The sequence below is a fragment of the Glycine soja genome, chromosome 19, assembly GCF_004193775.1.
Source record: "Glycine soja cultivar W05 chromosome 19, ASM419377v2, whole genome shotgun sequence".
NCBI lineage: Eukaryota > Viridiplantae > Streptophyta > Magnoliopsida > Fabales > Fabaceae > Glycine > Glycine soja.
The window spans coordinates 11441767-11458159 of NC_041020.1; the positions used below are offsets into that span (position 1 = coordinate 11441767).

At 34.7% G+C, this 16393-nt stretch overlaps 1 protein-coding gene and 1 long non-coding RNA gene across 2 annotated transcripts; one reads left to right on the forward strand and one right to left on the reverse strand.

Annotated features, from left to right (window-relative positions):
* Positions 1-8060: 8060 nt before the first annotated feature.
* Positions 8061-10225, forward strand: LOC114398949. Its single transcript, XR_003663617.1, has 3 exons — positions 8061-8435; positions 9165-9724; positions 9902-10225. It is a non-coding gene; the product is annotated as an uncharacterized LOC114398949 (long non-coding RNA).
* A 2521-nt stretch (positions 10226-12746) lies between these two features.
* On the reverse strand, positions 12747-14726 carry LOC114398203 (BTB/POZ and MATH domain-containing protein 4-like). The gene is made up of 4 exons (XM_028360370.1): positions 14253-14726; positions 13522-13867; positions 13094-13373; positions 12747-12933 (listed from the first exon to the last, which is right to left on the reverse strand). Exons 1-4 carry the CDS (start codon positions 14657-14659, stop codon positions 12830-12832), a joined length of 1137 nt encoding a protein of 378 aa, XP_028216171.1. The 5' UTR covers positions 14660-14726; the 3' UTR covers positions 12747-12829.
* Positions 14727-16393: the final 1667 nt, after the last annotated feature.

The following is a 16393-nucleotide window of genomic DNA, read 5'->3' on the forward strand; positions in this document are numbered from 1 at the left end:
AGATGATGTTTCTCACATCTCAAAACTCTTCTTTGGGGAAATTATGAGACTCCATGGTTTGCGTAGGATTATTGTGTTAGATAGAGATGCTAAGTTCCTTAGCGTTTTCTAGAAAACCTTATGGGCTAAGCAAGGAACTAAGCTTCTTTTCTCTACCACTTGTCATCCATAAATTGATGGGCAAACAAAGGTAGTGAATGGGTCTCTATCCACCCTTTTAAGGGCTTTTCTGAAAGGAACCCATAAGTCTTAGGATTAGTATCTTCCTCATGTAGAATTTTCCTACAACATGGGGATTCATAGAACCACCAAGAAATCCCCTTTTGAGGTTATCTATGGGTTCAATCCTCTAACACCCTAAGACCTAATTCCCCTCCCACTTGACACTTCTTTTATACATAAAGAAGGGGAATCAAGGTTAGATTTTGTAAAGAAGTTGCATGAGAGGGTTAGGAACCAACCAAAGGTGTATGCTACTAAAGGAAGTAGAGGAAGAAATGAGCTAGTTCTTAATGAAGGGGACTGGGTTTGGCTCCATCTTAGGAAGGATAAATTCCCTACTAAGAGGAAATCCAAGCTTAGTCCTAGAGGATGGACCTTTTCAGGTCTTGGAGAGGATCAATAAAATGCCTATAGGTTGGACCTCCCAGAAGAGTATGGAGTCAGCACCACTTTTAACATTTCTGATTTAATTCCTTTTGCAGGTGGAGCCAATAATGAGTAGGAGGAACCAACAGATTTGAGGTCAAATCCCCTTCAAGGGGGAGGGGATGATACAATCCTCCCTAGGAAAGGATCAGTCACCAGAGCCATGAGCAAAAGACTCCAAGAGGATTGGGCTAGAGCTGCTAAAGAAGGTCCTAGGGTTCTCATGAACCTTAGGATAAATTTCTGAGCCCATGGGCCAAGGTTGGGTCCACTTTTCTTTGTAAATATTAGAATAGGTTTTCCCACTTTTAGGCCTTGTATTTTGGCCATTTTAGGTTTGTAGGGAACCCTACAAATTAAGGGTACAAGTTAAGGGTACCCTAGTAGTATAAGGTTTTAGCCTTGTATTTCAGGGCATTTTGAGTAGTCTTTGTAGTAGGGACTTTAATTTTTGTATTTTCATGTATTTTGGCATGGGGTGAGCTTAGCTATTGAAGAGGTGTGAGTAGCCCCCCTCTAGCTTCTCAAGGAAGGTTTCTTCCTTACTTCCCAAGGAAGCAACCTTCCTCGCTTCTCAAGGTAGCTTCCCATGTGCTAGGCTATAAATAGAAACATGTGTAACACTTGTCATAACTTTGATGATTGAGAAACTTGTGAGACACACCTCAAAGTTCAACTTCTCTCCCTAATCTCCTTCAACTCCCATGCCCCCCTCCCCCCACCCTCTATGATGCAATCCTACCCCCTAAGAGCATTGAATAGAAGACTCAAAGATGATTGGGCCAGAGATGCAAGAGAAGGCCCTAGGATTCTCATGAGCCTTAGGGTAGATTTCGGGCCCATGTCATGGGCTAAGTATGAGCCCACTAATCTTTGTACATATTAGATTAAGGTTTCATTATTTTTGGCCTTGTATTTAGGGCTCCATATTATAGGTATGGTACCCTAGAAATATAGGATTTTTCAGCCCTTGTATTTTAGGGCATCTGGACTAGTTTTTGTATTAGGAATAGTTTTGTAATTTTCACATGCATTAGTCTCACTTTGTAATTTGCTTGCTACTCCCCATTGCCACATCATATAGTCTCACTTTGTGCATGTCCTTCATGCTTTACATGCCTCATAACACCTAAGCATACTTAGTGGAGAATCCTAAACTTGATCTTGGATTAGTGGACTGAACCATAGCTGAAATTCACTAATCATAATTAGTGAAATTTTGGCTCCAAAATTTGGTTCCACAAATTCAATTTCAAATTCAAATTGAAATTTGAGTAGCAAGTAAATGCTCACCCCCCCCCTCTGAAATTTACAAAACTACCCCTAATACAAAAACTAGTCTAGGTGCCCTAAAATACAAGGACTGAAAAATCTTACATTTCCAGGGTACCCTACCTATATTATGGAGCCCTAAATACAAGGGCCAAAAATAATGAAACCTTAATCTAATATACAAAGATAAGTGAGTTCATACTTAGCCCATGTCATGGGCCTGAAATCTACCTTAAGGCTCATAAGAACCGTAGGGCCTTCTCTTGCATCTCTGCCCCAATCTTCTTGGAGTCTTCTATCCAATGCCCTTAGGGGGTAGGATTGCATCACTCTATCTCTCTCATTCTCTTCCTTCATTGAAGCTTCCTCTGTAAGCTTCTTATCCAAGGCACTCTTTTGGTGGTGAAGCTTCTCCTTCCATGGCTTATCCTCTAGTAGATGGCGCGTCCTCTCACCTCTTATCCTTTATCTTTCGCTGCAACTCCATGGCCGAAAATCACCATTGAATGACCTTATTGAAGCTCAAAGACCCAACCTCCATAGAAGCTTCACAAGAAAGCTTCCATCAATATTATACTTAGACTATCCTAAAAAATGATAGCTTTTTCAATTGGAAACCCAAGATTGCTAACCAGACCTTTAAGTCAGATCCCATCCTTTATTGCTTCTATTAGAGCATGCACTCTACCTTTGTAGTGGATAAAACCACAATGGGCTAAAGAGTTTCCTTCCAACTATCAAGAGAGTTGCCAATCATGAATGCGTACCTTGTCATAGTTCTCCTTGCATCCAAATCTACAACATAGTCAAAATCTAAATAACCAGCAAGAGCACTAGACGTGTCTCCATGGTAGACAAGTCCAATATCAGTTGTACCCATTAGTACCCAAATATACATATCACAACTTACCAATTGTCACAACCTACCCTTCGGTGGGAAGGCGACACGGGGCTCACGGGTGTGTCATCCAAGAAAGGAAAATGCGCGGAGTCGCCACCAACGTTTATTCGAGGAAAACGTTGGAAAACCTGAAAAGGTGTGGTCTACGAACTTTAAGCGTGAAAGGTTCAGGAGATATCCCCCGAAAAGGTGTGGTCTCCGGGTCAAATTTAGCCATAGGGGTCACTAGTCGTGCCCAATGTCTGCAAGAGATATCTCCCTGGAAGTCAGGATACTTGTCTCTCCCTGTGGAAAGACCATCCCATGATGGCCTCGAAGCACTATTGGTGCTCGACACACCGAAAACGGTGACTATCAAACTCCAAGGCGGCACTGGAGCCTTATGCATAAATTCTGAAATAAGAATAAAATAAAATTACTATAACCGTTGAAGAAATAGTAAACCATACAAGATTTATTAGAGGAAAGTTACCCATTTTAGTAAGACAAAATGACTCAAGTATAGCAAAGGAGCACAAAAGAATTTGTCAAAGGGGGTACCAGTTAGTACAACTTGGTGGGTAACATTTATCCCCACTGCAAGTACATCTACCCCACTTGTAAATACAACGTCTGCAGCCTCTGAATAACCAAATATCTGGAACAAATCCAACCAAAGAGTTAGACAGATTGAATTGTGAATGATATAATATTTATATGGAAGATTAGGAATTTGAATACATGATGGAAATACTCACGTTGACTTCAACAGTTGGATTCACATTGCCATTTACTACAAAAGCACCACCAAGAATCACTCTCTAAGTTCTTTTTATGAAATTATTTTATTTATATTCATTCGGGTGATGCACGAATGTTTATTATAGGTACAAATTTTTAGAACTTTCTATAATGTTTGGGTAATAAGTATGTAACATGATAACTCTAGATTACATATACCAGAATAATCTAATGTTTCTGGAAGCAATAATTTTAGATTGAACTAAATATTAAATATTTGTAAATTGTCTTACTATAGTCGGTGCAGCAACTCTATACATATCCAAAGAACACCATATTTTATTAAGCTAGTAAAAGTTGGAAGATATTGTCTTAATAACATGTCAAAATATTGTCTTAATGTCAACATAGTTGGAAGATATTGTCTTAACTCTGGAGGTAATATAGCTGCATCTTCTAAGATATTGTCTCCACGGTGGTGGTATTGTTCTTCGTCGTCGTGATGGGGTTCTCTGCGGTGGTAGTGTTGTTCTTTGCCTCTATGATGGGGATTTACGTGGTGGTGGTGCTGTTCTTCGTTGCCGTGATGGGGCTCTCCTCAGTGGTTTTTGCGTTAGTGTAGCAGAAGTGCAGAACAGCAAAAGCCAAGATCGAATAAAGGTAAACGAAAATGACAAATGAGTGAAGTAGGTTATTTTAAAATGCCAGTCTTTAAAATAAGTTAACTTTACAACTTTTTTTATGTAAAAATCAAGTTATTGAAAATACCTATAACTACAAAACTAGTTATATTTATATAACTACTTTTAAATAACCAGATATTATATACCTGGTTATTAGTAACTATGGGAATTTTTTCAAAAGCCCGGTTATTTTTTAGAATCTATAGTTATTAAATACAAAGATAATCTTTTTTATTCAAATTATAATAAAGTATTTCTTATTTTTTATCATGTGTAAGAACTAAGAGAAAATTAAATATGTATTAACAGTAGTGTAAATATGTTTTATAGAGTCATCAAATCACAAATATATATATATATATATATATATATATATATATATATATATATATATATATATATATATATATATATATATATGATAAGTTTGTTTGTTTTGATGATAACTACCTTGAAAGTCATGCAAAAGAATATTTTTAATTGATCATTGACAATGTAAAAACTTTTAAACTGGCAGTCTATGCTATCCACATATTAAATTTGTTAGTAAGATATAATATTTTTTCTCAAATCAATAACTAATAATTTAAATACATTAAATAAAAGCAATACATTAAATGACTTAGTTTAGTTGTTCTTATCCACATCTGGACCCAATTTAAAATTAAAAGAATGTACACCAAATAAAAAGTGGGTAATGTACTAAATGTATAATGATGTCCCCATTGGCTACTTTGGAAAGACACGGATTACAAAACACACAATCCTGCTAGTCTCGCTGATAACATCAAATAGAAAAACTTATTTCCACCGTAATAGCTTTCAAAGCTTTATAATGAGTAATTGTGCCAAAGCACCCTGAATATACATCTTACCATCCCTCTCACACCTCTAATTATTTCCACCGCACAAAATCTGCACTATAAAGTCCATCACCTCCTCTTGTATTCACCAAATAGACTATTAGCCCCAGAGGTCCAAGACTGACCCTAATCACACTTTATAATTATTTTTTTTTCGTGTTGGCATATTTCCTTTTTCTAAACATTTTGTGCTCTTTTTGTTTGTGGTAGATCCATGAGCCAGAAAACAAAATCCCATTCATGGGCCTTCGTTGCAGATCTACTTGGTTGGAATTCATTGACCGTGTCTTATATTTCTTTGCCCTCTCTTTTATGCTTTGTCTTACCCTTTGCGGTAACCATGGCCAATAAACATCTTCAACGACCATGATTTCATTGATTAATTAAATATGGTAAAAGTTCTAATTTTTTCGTTATTCTAAATTGAGTTATTTAATAGTCACAATTACATGATTAATTTGTATTCTCCTTAAAAGTCATGGTCGATACCCACACGAATTGATTTGTTGCATATCTACACCAATGTCTTTGTTAGTTCAAGGAGGAACCCACACAAATAAGATCTTTTTAGGAACATTTTGAAAGAGAAGTAGATTAGTTAGGCAATTCATGTTTGGTAAACAAGGTACAAAAAGTATCACCAATTTTTCCAAATCATTTAATACTTTACAAAGCAACCACAGTTGTTAGAGTACTCATAATTTCTTTCAAGCCACTCACCATAATTATTGTTGGTACCAACAAATGGTTTATCCAAGTGGTACTAGACAGAGATTCCTTAAGCATGTGGTCAAAGATTTGAGTCTTCACCGATGCGTGTGGAGAAAATCTTGTTGAGAGGGGCATCCCACGTATGTTTTCCAACAGGTCCCTTGGACGAGATTAAAATCCTCTTGGTTGGCTGATATCCTTCTTTGTTATCATATACAACAAAAAATAATTGCCTAGAAACCTTATTTCCCATCCCCTGTTAGTAGTAGTAAAAGTAGGTAGTGTTTCTGGTACAGGAATAAACATGCAATATACTTTATCTTTATTCCAACTGCTCTTCTCATAATTGGTGTGGCTATATTAATAATATCTCGTATGTAATCTAAAAGGCTAAACTATCATATTTGTTTAAAATATATGCTAGTAGCAGATTTTATTAACATCCAAATTAAGTTGTGAATTTATTGGCATTATTTTGAGATTGTGTGGAACAATTAGAAACTCGAATTGAAATACTTAATCTTTCTAGCTAGACCAAACTCATGATTTTTGTTAGATGGGTCTAGCTTCTGGTTCTACATCCATACCAGAAAGTATTCGCACAGAGAGTCTTGAGGTGTAATTCGGCAATTACACAATGATAAAGATGGAAGAAAGTTCAGGGTTTCCTGTGTTATTTGGTGGTGAAAATTCAAACCCTCCTGATGATGGTGGCAAAGGCAAGATTCTGGGGCTGCAACTTAGTGCAAGACTTCAAAACAATGGTCTCAAAGATAAGATATTTCTAGGGTTGGAACTTATTGCAAGACTTCAACACCGCACCAGAGGTTTAAGACATTTAACTAGGATACATGGTGTGGATTTGACGAACGAAACTCAGGATACATACCTATATTTGTTTCATTCCCCTCTATGTCAGTTTCCCTCCCACACCAACACACCTACTTTCAATTCACTATCCTTTATCTATCACAATCTCAAAAACTCACTCTATATCTCTTTAACATTTAGCACTGAATTCATTCTGTTTCATATAATTTTTTTAAGGTTTTCTTTTAAATGAATATTGCTCAACTCGAACATATGTGAAAAATTATGAACATATTTTCGAGTTGATAGACATAAAAGACACTATGAAGTTTCGAAAGTGTCAAGAATAAAGCAATTTGGTAGGGAACTTTGCTGAATCATTTTAGAATTTTATAAGGCCCAATGAAACACATAGTAAGTTTGCAAGACTTGAGAGCCCTACCAACTTCAGTCCATGCCCAAAAATACATAATAGCCCATTTGAATATTATGCAAAATGTACCAATATCAAGATTATCAATTCTAGGAATCATGTTGTCAACAGGTCAAAATAAATGGATTTAGTATGTTTTTAATACATTAATTAATCAATTTAATTTGAAATTTGTGATATATGTACATTTATATCGTATTCAAACACAGAAAATATTTTTAATTCAAATTTTAATAACATATTTCTTTTTTTTTGTTATACATAACAGTGAATGCTAAATACACTCAAGAATTAATTCATATCAATTTTGGATATTATTTAATGTCTTAAATATATTTTTTATCCCTAATAAATTTTTTCTTTGCATTGATTTCCTAATAAAATAATAATTTTATTTTTGGGCCTTGATAATTTGTTTTACCATTTTTAAATTAGCAAATTTTTTGTTTGCTCCCTGCTAAATTACTGAATTTTTTAGTCTTAACTAAGAAAACTGAAAAAAAATTACAAGGAAATAAACACAAAATTTGCTAATTTTTCAGGGACTATAAAAAGTTCTAAGGACAAAATTAAAATTTTTGTTTAATTAAGGACTCAACGAAAAAGAAAAGTTTATTAAAGAGCAAACACAAAAATTAGATATTGATTAGGAATCAAAAATAAATTTATAGCTTTTTATTTAATTGAAAAATACAATATACTTTTAGAAAATCATTAAATAGAATACTATATCTCAAATTAAGAACTGATAATTTAAACACATTAAATAAATGGAGTACATTACATGGGTGAGTTTAGTTGTTGGTTTTCTCTAGATCTCAACCAAATTTCAAATTGAAAGAACATACATCGAATAAAAAGTGGGTCATGTACCTATAATGACATTCCATTGGCTAGTTCGAAAAGACGAGGATTGCCAAAAAAAATTATTCTGAGTTGTTGATAACATCAAATCAAACGATTTATATTTCTTTGTGCTAGTTCTGTTGGATCGCCGTGTAGGTTTCTAAAGCTTTATAATGCACACCTTCCATCTACATCTTAGTATCACTCTATCACCTGCAATATTCCTACCACATGAAATCTACACTATAAAGTGCATCATCTCCTCTTGTTCTCACCAAATAGGTTATTAGACCCAGAGGTCTAAGACTGACTTTGTCCACACTTTATAATTATTTTTTATCATGTTTGTATCTTTTTGTGTATGCTAGATCCATGAGCCAAGGAACAAAGCCCCATTCATGGACCTCCATTGCAGATCTACTCAGATGGAATTCGTTGACCATGTCTCATTTCTTTGCCCTCTCTTTTATGCTTTGCCGTATCGTTTGTTCTAACCATGGCCCATAAACATCTTCAATGACCATGATTTCTTTGATTAACTATATAAGGTAAAATTTCTACCTCTTTTGTTATTGTAAATTAACTCATTCATTAATAACAATTACATGATTAATTTGTATCCTCACTAAAAGACATGGTGAATACCCACACTAATCGATTTGATGTAGATCTAGTCATCTCTTTGCTAAAGAGTTGGGGGAAGAATCCATACGTATTAGATATTTTGAGAAACTTATCAAGATAGAATTAGATTTAGGTAGACAATATATTGTTGGTAAATGAGAATAAATTTTTTACCAAGGTACAAAATGTGTCACAAAATTTCCAAATCATCTAATACTTTACAAAGTAACCATCATTGTTATAGTACCCATGATTTCTTTCAAGCTGCTCACCATAATTATTGTTGGTACCAAGAAATGGTTTATCCAAGTGGTACTAGACACGAATCCCTTAAGCATGTAGTAAAGGGTTTGAATCCTGACGAATGCATATATGGAGAAAATCTTGTTGAGAGGGAGATCCCACTTATGAGTGCCAACAGGTCCCTTGGAGGATATTAAAATCCCCTTGGCCGGAAGCAGATATACTTATTTGCAATCGTATGCAACAACAACAATTATTGTTGAGAAGTCTTACAGTCATTGCGAATAGCCAATTAGCCGCCAACAAAATGATGTTATTTTAAGAGTTTATTCTTCTGTGAAATCATTTTAAGATTTGTGATATATGCTATTGTTTTGCCATTATTTTCATTTCATTTTTACCTTCTGCAGACAAGATTTTGCAAGAAATTGATGCTGTATCCTACAGATTGCTTGGCTAACTTCTTTTTGGCACTATCAGAATATTCTATAGAAAGGTTGAATATGTGCTTGAAGATTGTAATGAGGTTCTCGTCAAAATCAACAAATTTGTCGTCAACAAACAAGGCTTAGTATGTGTGGAAACGTTGTGTATGCCTGTTACTAAACCAGAAAGATTTGAGTTGGATGCTTTTGAGTTAGATGAACCTGAAGATGCTGGCAGGTATGCTTTTATTAGGTTAGACTTTAGAAGCTTAATGATTATGTAATTTTCTTCATACTGCTTCTCTGGAAGAAATTATGCTTAGAGACAAAGATATTAGAATTGTTTCACTATTTTACTTTTATAGTAAATGTAATCTTATTCTATTGTTTGAGTAATACACTATTTTACTTTTATAGTAAATGTAATCTTATTCTATGCAAAAGACATAGTTCGTTTCCCTTTCCAACAGAATGCCACCATACTTTACTTATTGCACACTGTGTACAGAGGCAGAGAGAATCTCCCATTACTTACTGTGCACTATGTAAGTTTGATTTGATCACCTTTCTTTTTCTTTTTGTTTATAAGCTCTTCTATCTTTATTAACATTGTTTTTCTCCATGTTCTTCCTCTGACCTTCAACTCCTATTCTCAAAATAAAATGAAAATGCGTAATTCCCTTAAGCTGTTGGCACTCCCCTAATCCCTTCTCAATCCTCAGGTTGCCTTGAAATTGTGGAAACTCCAAGGATGTTAGATGTACCTGAATCTCAGGATTTTGACATTCCAATTTTTATTGAGATAAAATCCTTTTGGAATCTCCCGAAACAAATGAAGTGCCTCATTTGATGGATGAGGTAAAGAATAACTAAATGATGAAAATACTCTTTGACATTCTAACAGGCACACTATGAGTGGTTTGCAATACATTCATAATTGTCTCCACGCAAACTCGCATAAAGAAAAACCATATTGTTGTTTGATCTAGGAACTTTGAATTGGTATGAAACTTTAGATTCTAAGATAGAGGAAACTTATCCTAGTACTAACCCTTTGTTTCCTTAACTGGATATTCTCATACCTGTACAGTCTCAGGATTTTTCTCGTTCCGGTGTGATTCACATGAGGTATTATAGACATCAAGAAAATAAGAAAATAAGCAGGGAATGAAGGAAGACAAAAAGAAAGAGTGTATAATGGAAAAAGACAGGGACATCATGATAAAACAAAAAAAAAGTAGTTGTTGATATTTAAATGAAGTTAATTTATCTGACAGGCACAATATCCTTTCCCATGATGGGAGACATATTACACTCTTCCACGATAGCCTTGATGTACCCATGGACCAAACTCATTAAATCTGTGAGTTAGCCAGATTAGGCTTGGAAAAAAACCACATTGAATGCTCTACTTGTTTTAAGGCTTGTGGCACATCCTGATTATTGGTTAAACCAATGGTGTACAAGCTATGACCCTTACGTACATACCTATGGTTATTATATTTGGTATCTAGACATTTAAAAATATCATGATATCGGTCCTTTAATTTCTTTCCCCTCGTTAGTCACTCAATAATTTAATTTTCTAGTAAATTATTTTGTCAATATTTTAAAAAGGAATTCTTGTTCATATTTATCCTATTTGACTCAAATACGATTGTTTTAGGTGAGAGATACAAGGGATATTGAAAAAGAAAGTTAAAAAGTAAAAGAAGACTAATAACAAAAAAGTAAGAGGCTTATTTAGTAAAAAATTAAAATTTTGAAAACTTCTTTAAAAGATAAATAGTTTAAAACATCTTTCTAGAAATAGTTTAAACTTCTTTGAATAGATTCTCAAGTCTACTTTAGGCCTAAATATGCTTTTGTTCCCTGTAAATTAATGTTTTTCTGGTTCCTGTAAGTTCATTTTTCTAATTTTAGTCCTTGTTCGCTCTTTTTCAATTTTTGTTTCTGTAAGATATTGTGCTCATTTTTTGTTCCTACTGTAAGATATTTTGTTCATTTTTGAAAAACATAAACTTACAAGGATTAAAAATGAGCAAAAAACTTATAGGAACCAAAATTTGAAAAGCATAAACTTATTATAAGGACTAAAATTAGAAAAATGAACACAATGACCAAATATCAAAAAACACAAACTTAAAAGGACCAAGAACATATTTAGGCCTCTACTTATTATATGAATTTTCCATAAGGAACAAATTTTGAGCCAAAACAACAAGCACACTTCCATTCTCACTTCTTTTTATTTTTCCTGTCAACTTGTATGATTTTTCTTATTTTTCTATTTTATCCAAATCACTTGGTTCTTTTTATATAATTTTTGTCTATATGCCAAGGAAATTCAGTAAAAAGTTCAGCTTAAAATTCACAGTGACAAATTCCCAATAATTTTTAAAAGTTCGTATGTTCAAGCTGCCAGCACCAACGATTTCAGACTTTGAATTTTTTTAAGCATGGTATATTGATTTCCTTTGGTTTACTTTCAACTTTCCTATGTATGTTAAATTCACTAGGACTATTTACCCCAACTTTAGGAGTTCAACATTCACTTAGGATCAAAATTTCAGCCAGCAATTCAATCACCAAAACTCAAATTCACAATAGACACAATCATAAGGAAACCTAAAAGTTCAAGAAAAGGTTCACAATCAAAGACTCTCTAAGAATTATGCATGAACATGTTAAGGACTAATTAACATGCAAGATTTGACTCAAATCAAATTATAGGCTAAAAAAATTTCATACACTCATGAACAAATGAGTTAGACAAAGAAACAAGAAAAATAAAATTCAACACAACATAAGGAATCTTACGTTACAAGTTTCATGACTAGACATGACTTTTATGACAAAACTACAATAGGTGAATATGTCATTCTAGATTTTTGAGGTTTTCTTCTACTTTAATGTTTTTGTAAGAATTTTATGGTTTAGGTTTCAGCCAAAAAAATTGACAATATAAAACTCAAAGGAACCTAAACTCAACACAATTCATGGGTCAAGAACAAGAACAAGGAATTTGAACCATAGAAAATCAAATCTAGCTTCTATAGCAAGCTTAATCGGTGGAACTTCTAAAAAATTATGTTAACAACATTCAGCACAAGACACGTGAGGAGATACATGGAGAGAAACGAAGAAACAACAATGGAGGAGAAAGTAAAGCAGAAAATTAGTGGAGGTTTAAGGAGCACCTACTTGAAGCTCTTGTGCTCTGATACCACTTGTTGGAAGCTTGCTTATGAAGCTTCTATGGAGGCTGGATCTTTGAGCTTCAATAAGGTCCTTCAATGGTGATTTTTAGCCATGGAATTGCAGCGAAAGATAAAGGAGAAGAGGTTAGAGGAGACATCATCCACTAGAGAATAAGTCATGGAAGGAGAAGCTTCACCACCAAGAGAGTGGCTTGGATAAGAAGCTTAAAGAGGAAGCTTCAATGGAGGAAGAGAATACCAGAGAGAGAGGGGGAGGAGGGGGGGGGGGGGGCGAGGTGTGGGAATTGAAGGAGATTAGAGGGGGAGAAGTTGAACTATATATATAATCTTCTTCTATATTTTTCTGGTCTCTTCCAACCTTGGATCTTAGGTCGTCACTCCTCTAAACTAGACCTTGGATTAAGAACATACAATTTAGTATTTTCCCTCTCAACTAAATTCTTTCTCGCATCCTACTCCAGTCTTTAGCAGTTCTGATTGCAGTAATGGGCAATTTTTCTTAAGATACTCAAAACCATCAGAATGCATCACGGCTGCAATAGACATAATAATGAAAGAAATGATATGAGAATCAACTGTCAACTAACAAATAATGTAGACACCAAAATGATGAAAATATATTACAAGCTAAGAAGTAATTGGCTATGAACTCAAATGTAGAGTTGGGTTTGAAAGTTAAGCATGGAAACTCACCATCAAAGTTTTCAGCAGAAAATTTTTGACAGATGGACTTCAAGTGGGTAGCACAATAACGATCAGCAAGAGCAAAAATATAGGCAACAGAATCTACAGATATGTCTTTACAAAGTATAGATTCACACATCAACATTAGTCTTGGCAAACCATACTTTTCTCCAGCAGCTAACAACTTTGCTATAAATGATTCAGACAACGAAGGAAAGAATGACGAATCCAACATAAAGAGCTCTTCATCTTCCAAAAGAGTGTCTCTATAAACAAAATGAAGTAAAGCCTGCTCAACATAGAACACGATTAAAATTAGATAACCAACCAAACGATAGGCCCGATTTAAACTGAATTAAATAGCATATATCTTGTGTAGAACAAAAAACAGCTACAAAGGTATAGAGAAAAAGAGGAACTTTTAATGAATGTGACACCTTGAAAACCTTAGGTTCCATGTCAATAACAACTATCTCCTGATCATCCTTCTTCATAGCATTAAAAAATTGAGTTTCAAACATGGTTGATCGAGCTGCCAAAACAAGCTTATGAGCATGAAACCTTTCTCCACCAACCGAGAAAGTAACATCAAATGATTCCTCATCCTCTAACAACATCCCAAAATGTTCACCAATATCAGATTCAGGAACCTGTATTGTGTTTAACTGAGAAGAATCTATGGACGACACTAAAACCGCAATAGTGCAATTTATCTTCAAGCAATCATCCTTGAGAAAATTTGACGTCTCAAGGTGTCTCCGTTTGAAAAACCGCGTATAGCCCCTATTACACAACAAGTGCATCATTGATCACTACGTAATGTACACCACAAAAAATGGATACAAGAGCTAATAAATCATGATGATATCCAAATCATATCACCAAAATCACAAGGTTCTCTAGTTCCTTTGAAAATTTAATTTTTATGTCTTATATTCTAATAAAAGAGCTATCTCTTTAACCCCTGACAATAGTGAAAAAAGATTAAAAGAAAAATCAATAACACTTTGCTTTATTTTAAAGACTATATTGTTTACATAAATGTTGGACATACGAATATAATAAGTTTGTATAGAGACTAAAACTAAATTTTAAAATATTAAAAAGCTAAGATACATTTCAATATTTATTTTCTAAAAATAAAAATAAAGAAAACACTAACACTAACCACATGCTGCCATGGTTTATGAGAGTGTAAGACCCAATCGTGAGGGAGTGACTGAAGTGGCTATGAACCTTGTGCTCTCCTTTCTTGCATAGGTCGAGCAACGTGAGATCGAACAACGCACGAACGTTGGTGCTCTTGGAATGGAGTGCAACAAAGACAGAGACATAAGCGGCATTATCTTTGGGGTCCCTACCATCAGGGAAAAAGTATATGGCCCATTGGAACCCTCCCACTATGAAAGTCTCACTCACGATGTATTTCCCAATGCCCATTCCTTTCGTTAGTGAGTAACCCTTGATCACAAACTCGTGGGAACCACTCATTGTCTCTGTCACCGATTTTGAACTCGTTTGGGACCCTAGAACACTCCTACTCACCATTGCTGGGTTGCACATCGCACGCGACATTTTCTAAGGAAGTAAATTTTTCTCGAAAAGTAAAGGAACACGGATTTGCACTGAATCAGATCTTATGTTTTTGGCTTCAATCCAAATAAGTTATGGATTTCATTAAATTTTACATTAAATAAATAATAAATGGCAAGTGAATAAAAGAACGATGGCATTTAATGATTTAAAGATTTTTCTTTTATACTTTAATCTGATCTTTATTCTTGAAGCTTTTGTGCGCATGAGACAACCAGGTTTTCATCTCAAATATCATCAATGACTTACACATTATAAATAAAATTTGTGGTTTGCTGTCTTTTTAGTCTCTAAACTTATTAGGATTTCTATTTGTAATACCTGTACTTTTTCTTACTAGTCAATGTTCCTTAATTTTTTATTAGGGACTAGAATAAAAAATCCTAAAAATTTTAGTGATTAAAAATATAATATGTGCCCATTTTGTCCTATTCGACGAAAACGTTAGAAAAACCAAAAAGGGGGTCTGTGAATTTTGAAAAGAAGGGTTCGGGAGTTGTTTTTGCACGGGGAAGGTATACACGCCCGTCACAATGGACGACAGTCTTTAATCGAGTGTACATAATGTAACTTCAAAATTATGTTGTTTTCTTTTTTATGTTTCTTTATTTTTTTTTTGGGTTAACAAGGGTGTTGCCCTTGCTCCTACGTATCCTCAGGTGCGATGAGGAATTCAGACCTGTTCTTTAAGTCCGAATGTTTTGTGTGTTAAGTTGGTTTTATGTTTTTTGAAAGATTCATTTTAATTGTGAACAAAAAGGTCGTTTAAAGCGTTGGACCTTGAAATGATGTTTTAACATTTGAAAAGAGGAGAGAACCGTTAAGGAGTTGGACCTTGAAATGATCTCAAGTGATATTTGATAAAAAGTAGTTAGTTATGAGTTGATTTTATCTTGGTTTCGTTTGTTAACTTCCAACCTCTTTAAAGATAACTTTACAACATTAGTGATCAGTTAAGATTGAACTTTACAAAGAAAATGAGATCACCGATGATAGATGGAGGAAATGAATATGCACAAAACACAAGGGGGACCCATAAGGGTGCATAGATCACATTCAAATATCAAAAACAAAACTAATCGACGGCCACACGAAGAACACTGAACAAGGAACAATGTAGGGGTCGATCACGGTCGTGATTCAGTAGCGCCTCGGCTTCATTTTCTCTTCTTTCTTCTTCTTCTCTCTCAATTCTCTCAATATCCTTCAATGCTGAACCTTGGAACCCTTTACTCAGCCCCCTTCACGCCTATTTATATCCAAAAATGGCATTTGGTGGACCTGCAGTTCACCCAGGCAAGCTGAGACTTAGCCATGAAGCAATTGGCTCACCTAGGCGAGCCAGAGACTGGTGTCGAACAACACAGTTTGGCTAGCGAGAATCAATGAATGACAGTCCCCTGACGAAATTAGGGTATAACACTTCAGATGAACATTTCTCTCCTATTTATGAGAGTTATGGGCAAAAGGCTTAAGATGGGTTCTATTTGGTTAACGGGTATTTGTTCAAAAAGGGAAAGCTTTGCATATCCCAAGGATCCATCAGGAAATTATTTGTGAAACAGAGCCATGAGGGTGGCCTCATGGGCCATTTTGGGATAGACAAGACCCTTGTCTTACTGAAAGAAAACTTTTATTGGCCCCATATGAAGAAAGATGTCCATAAGCATTCACTACAAGAAAAATGACCTAAGCCTACGGACGCCTTTTTCCTAC

Coding starts and splice junctions, on each gene's coding strand:
- LOC114398203 (XM_028360370.1), bottom strand. CDS start 14,659: ATGTCGCGTGCGATGTGCAACCCAGCAATGGTGAGTAGGAGTGTTCTA. Junction 13,868..14,252: donor ATAAACCATGGCAGCATGTG/GTTAGTGTTAGT, acceptor GTTGTGTAATAG/GGGCTATACGCGGTTTTTCA. Junction 13,374..13,521: donor TGGAACCTAAGGTTTTCAAG/GTGTCACATTCA, acceptor TATGTTGAGCAG/GCTTTACTTCATTTTGTTTA.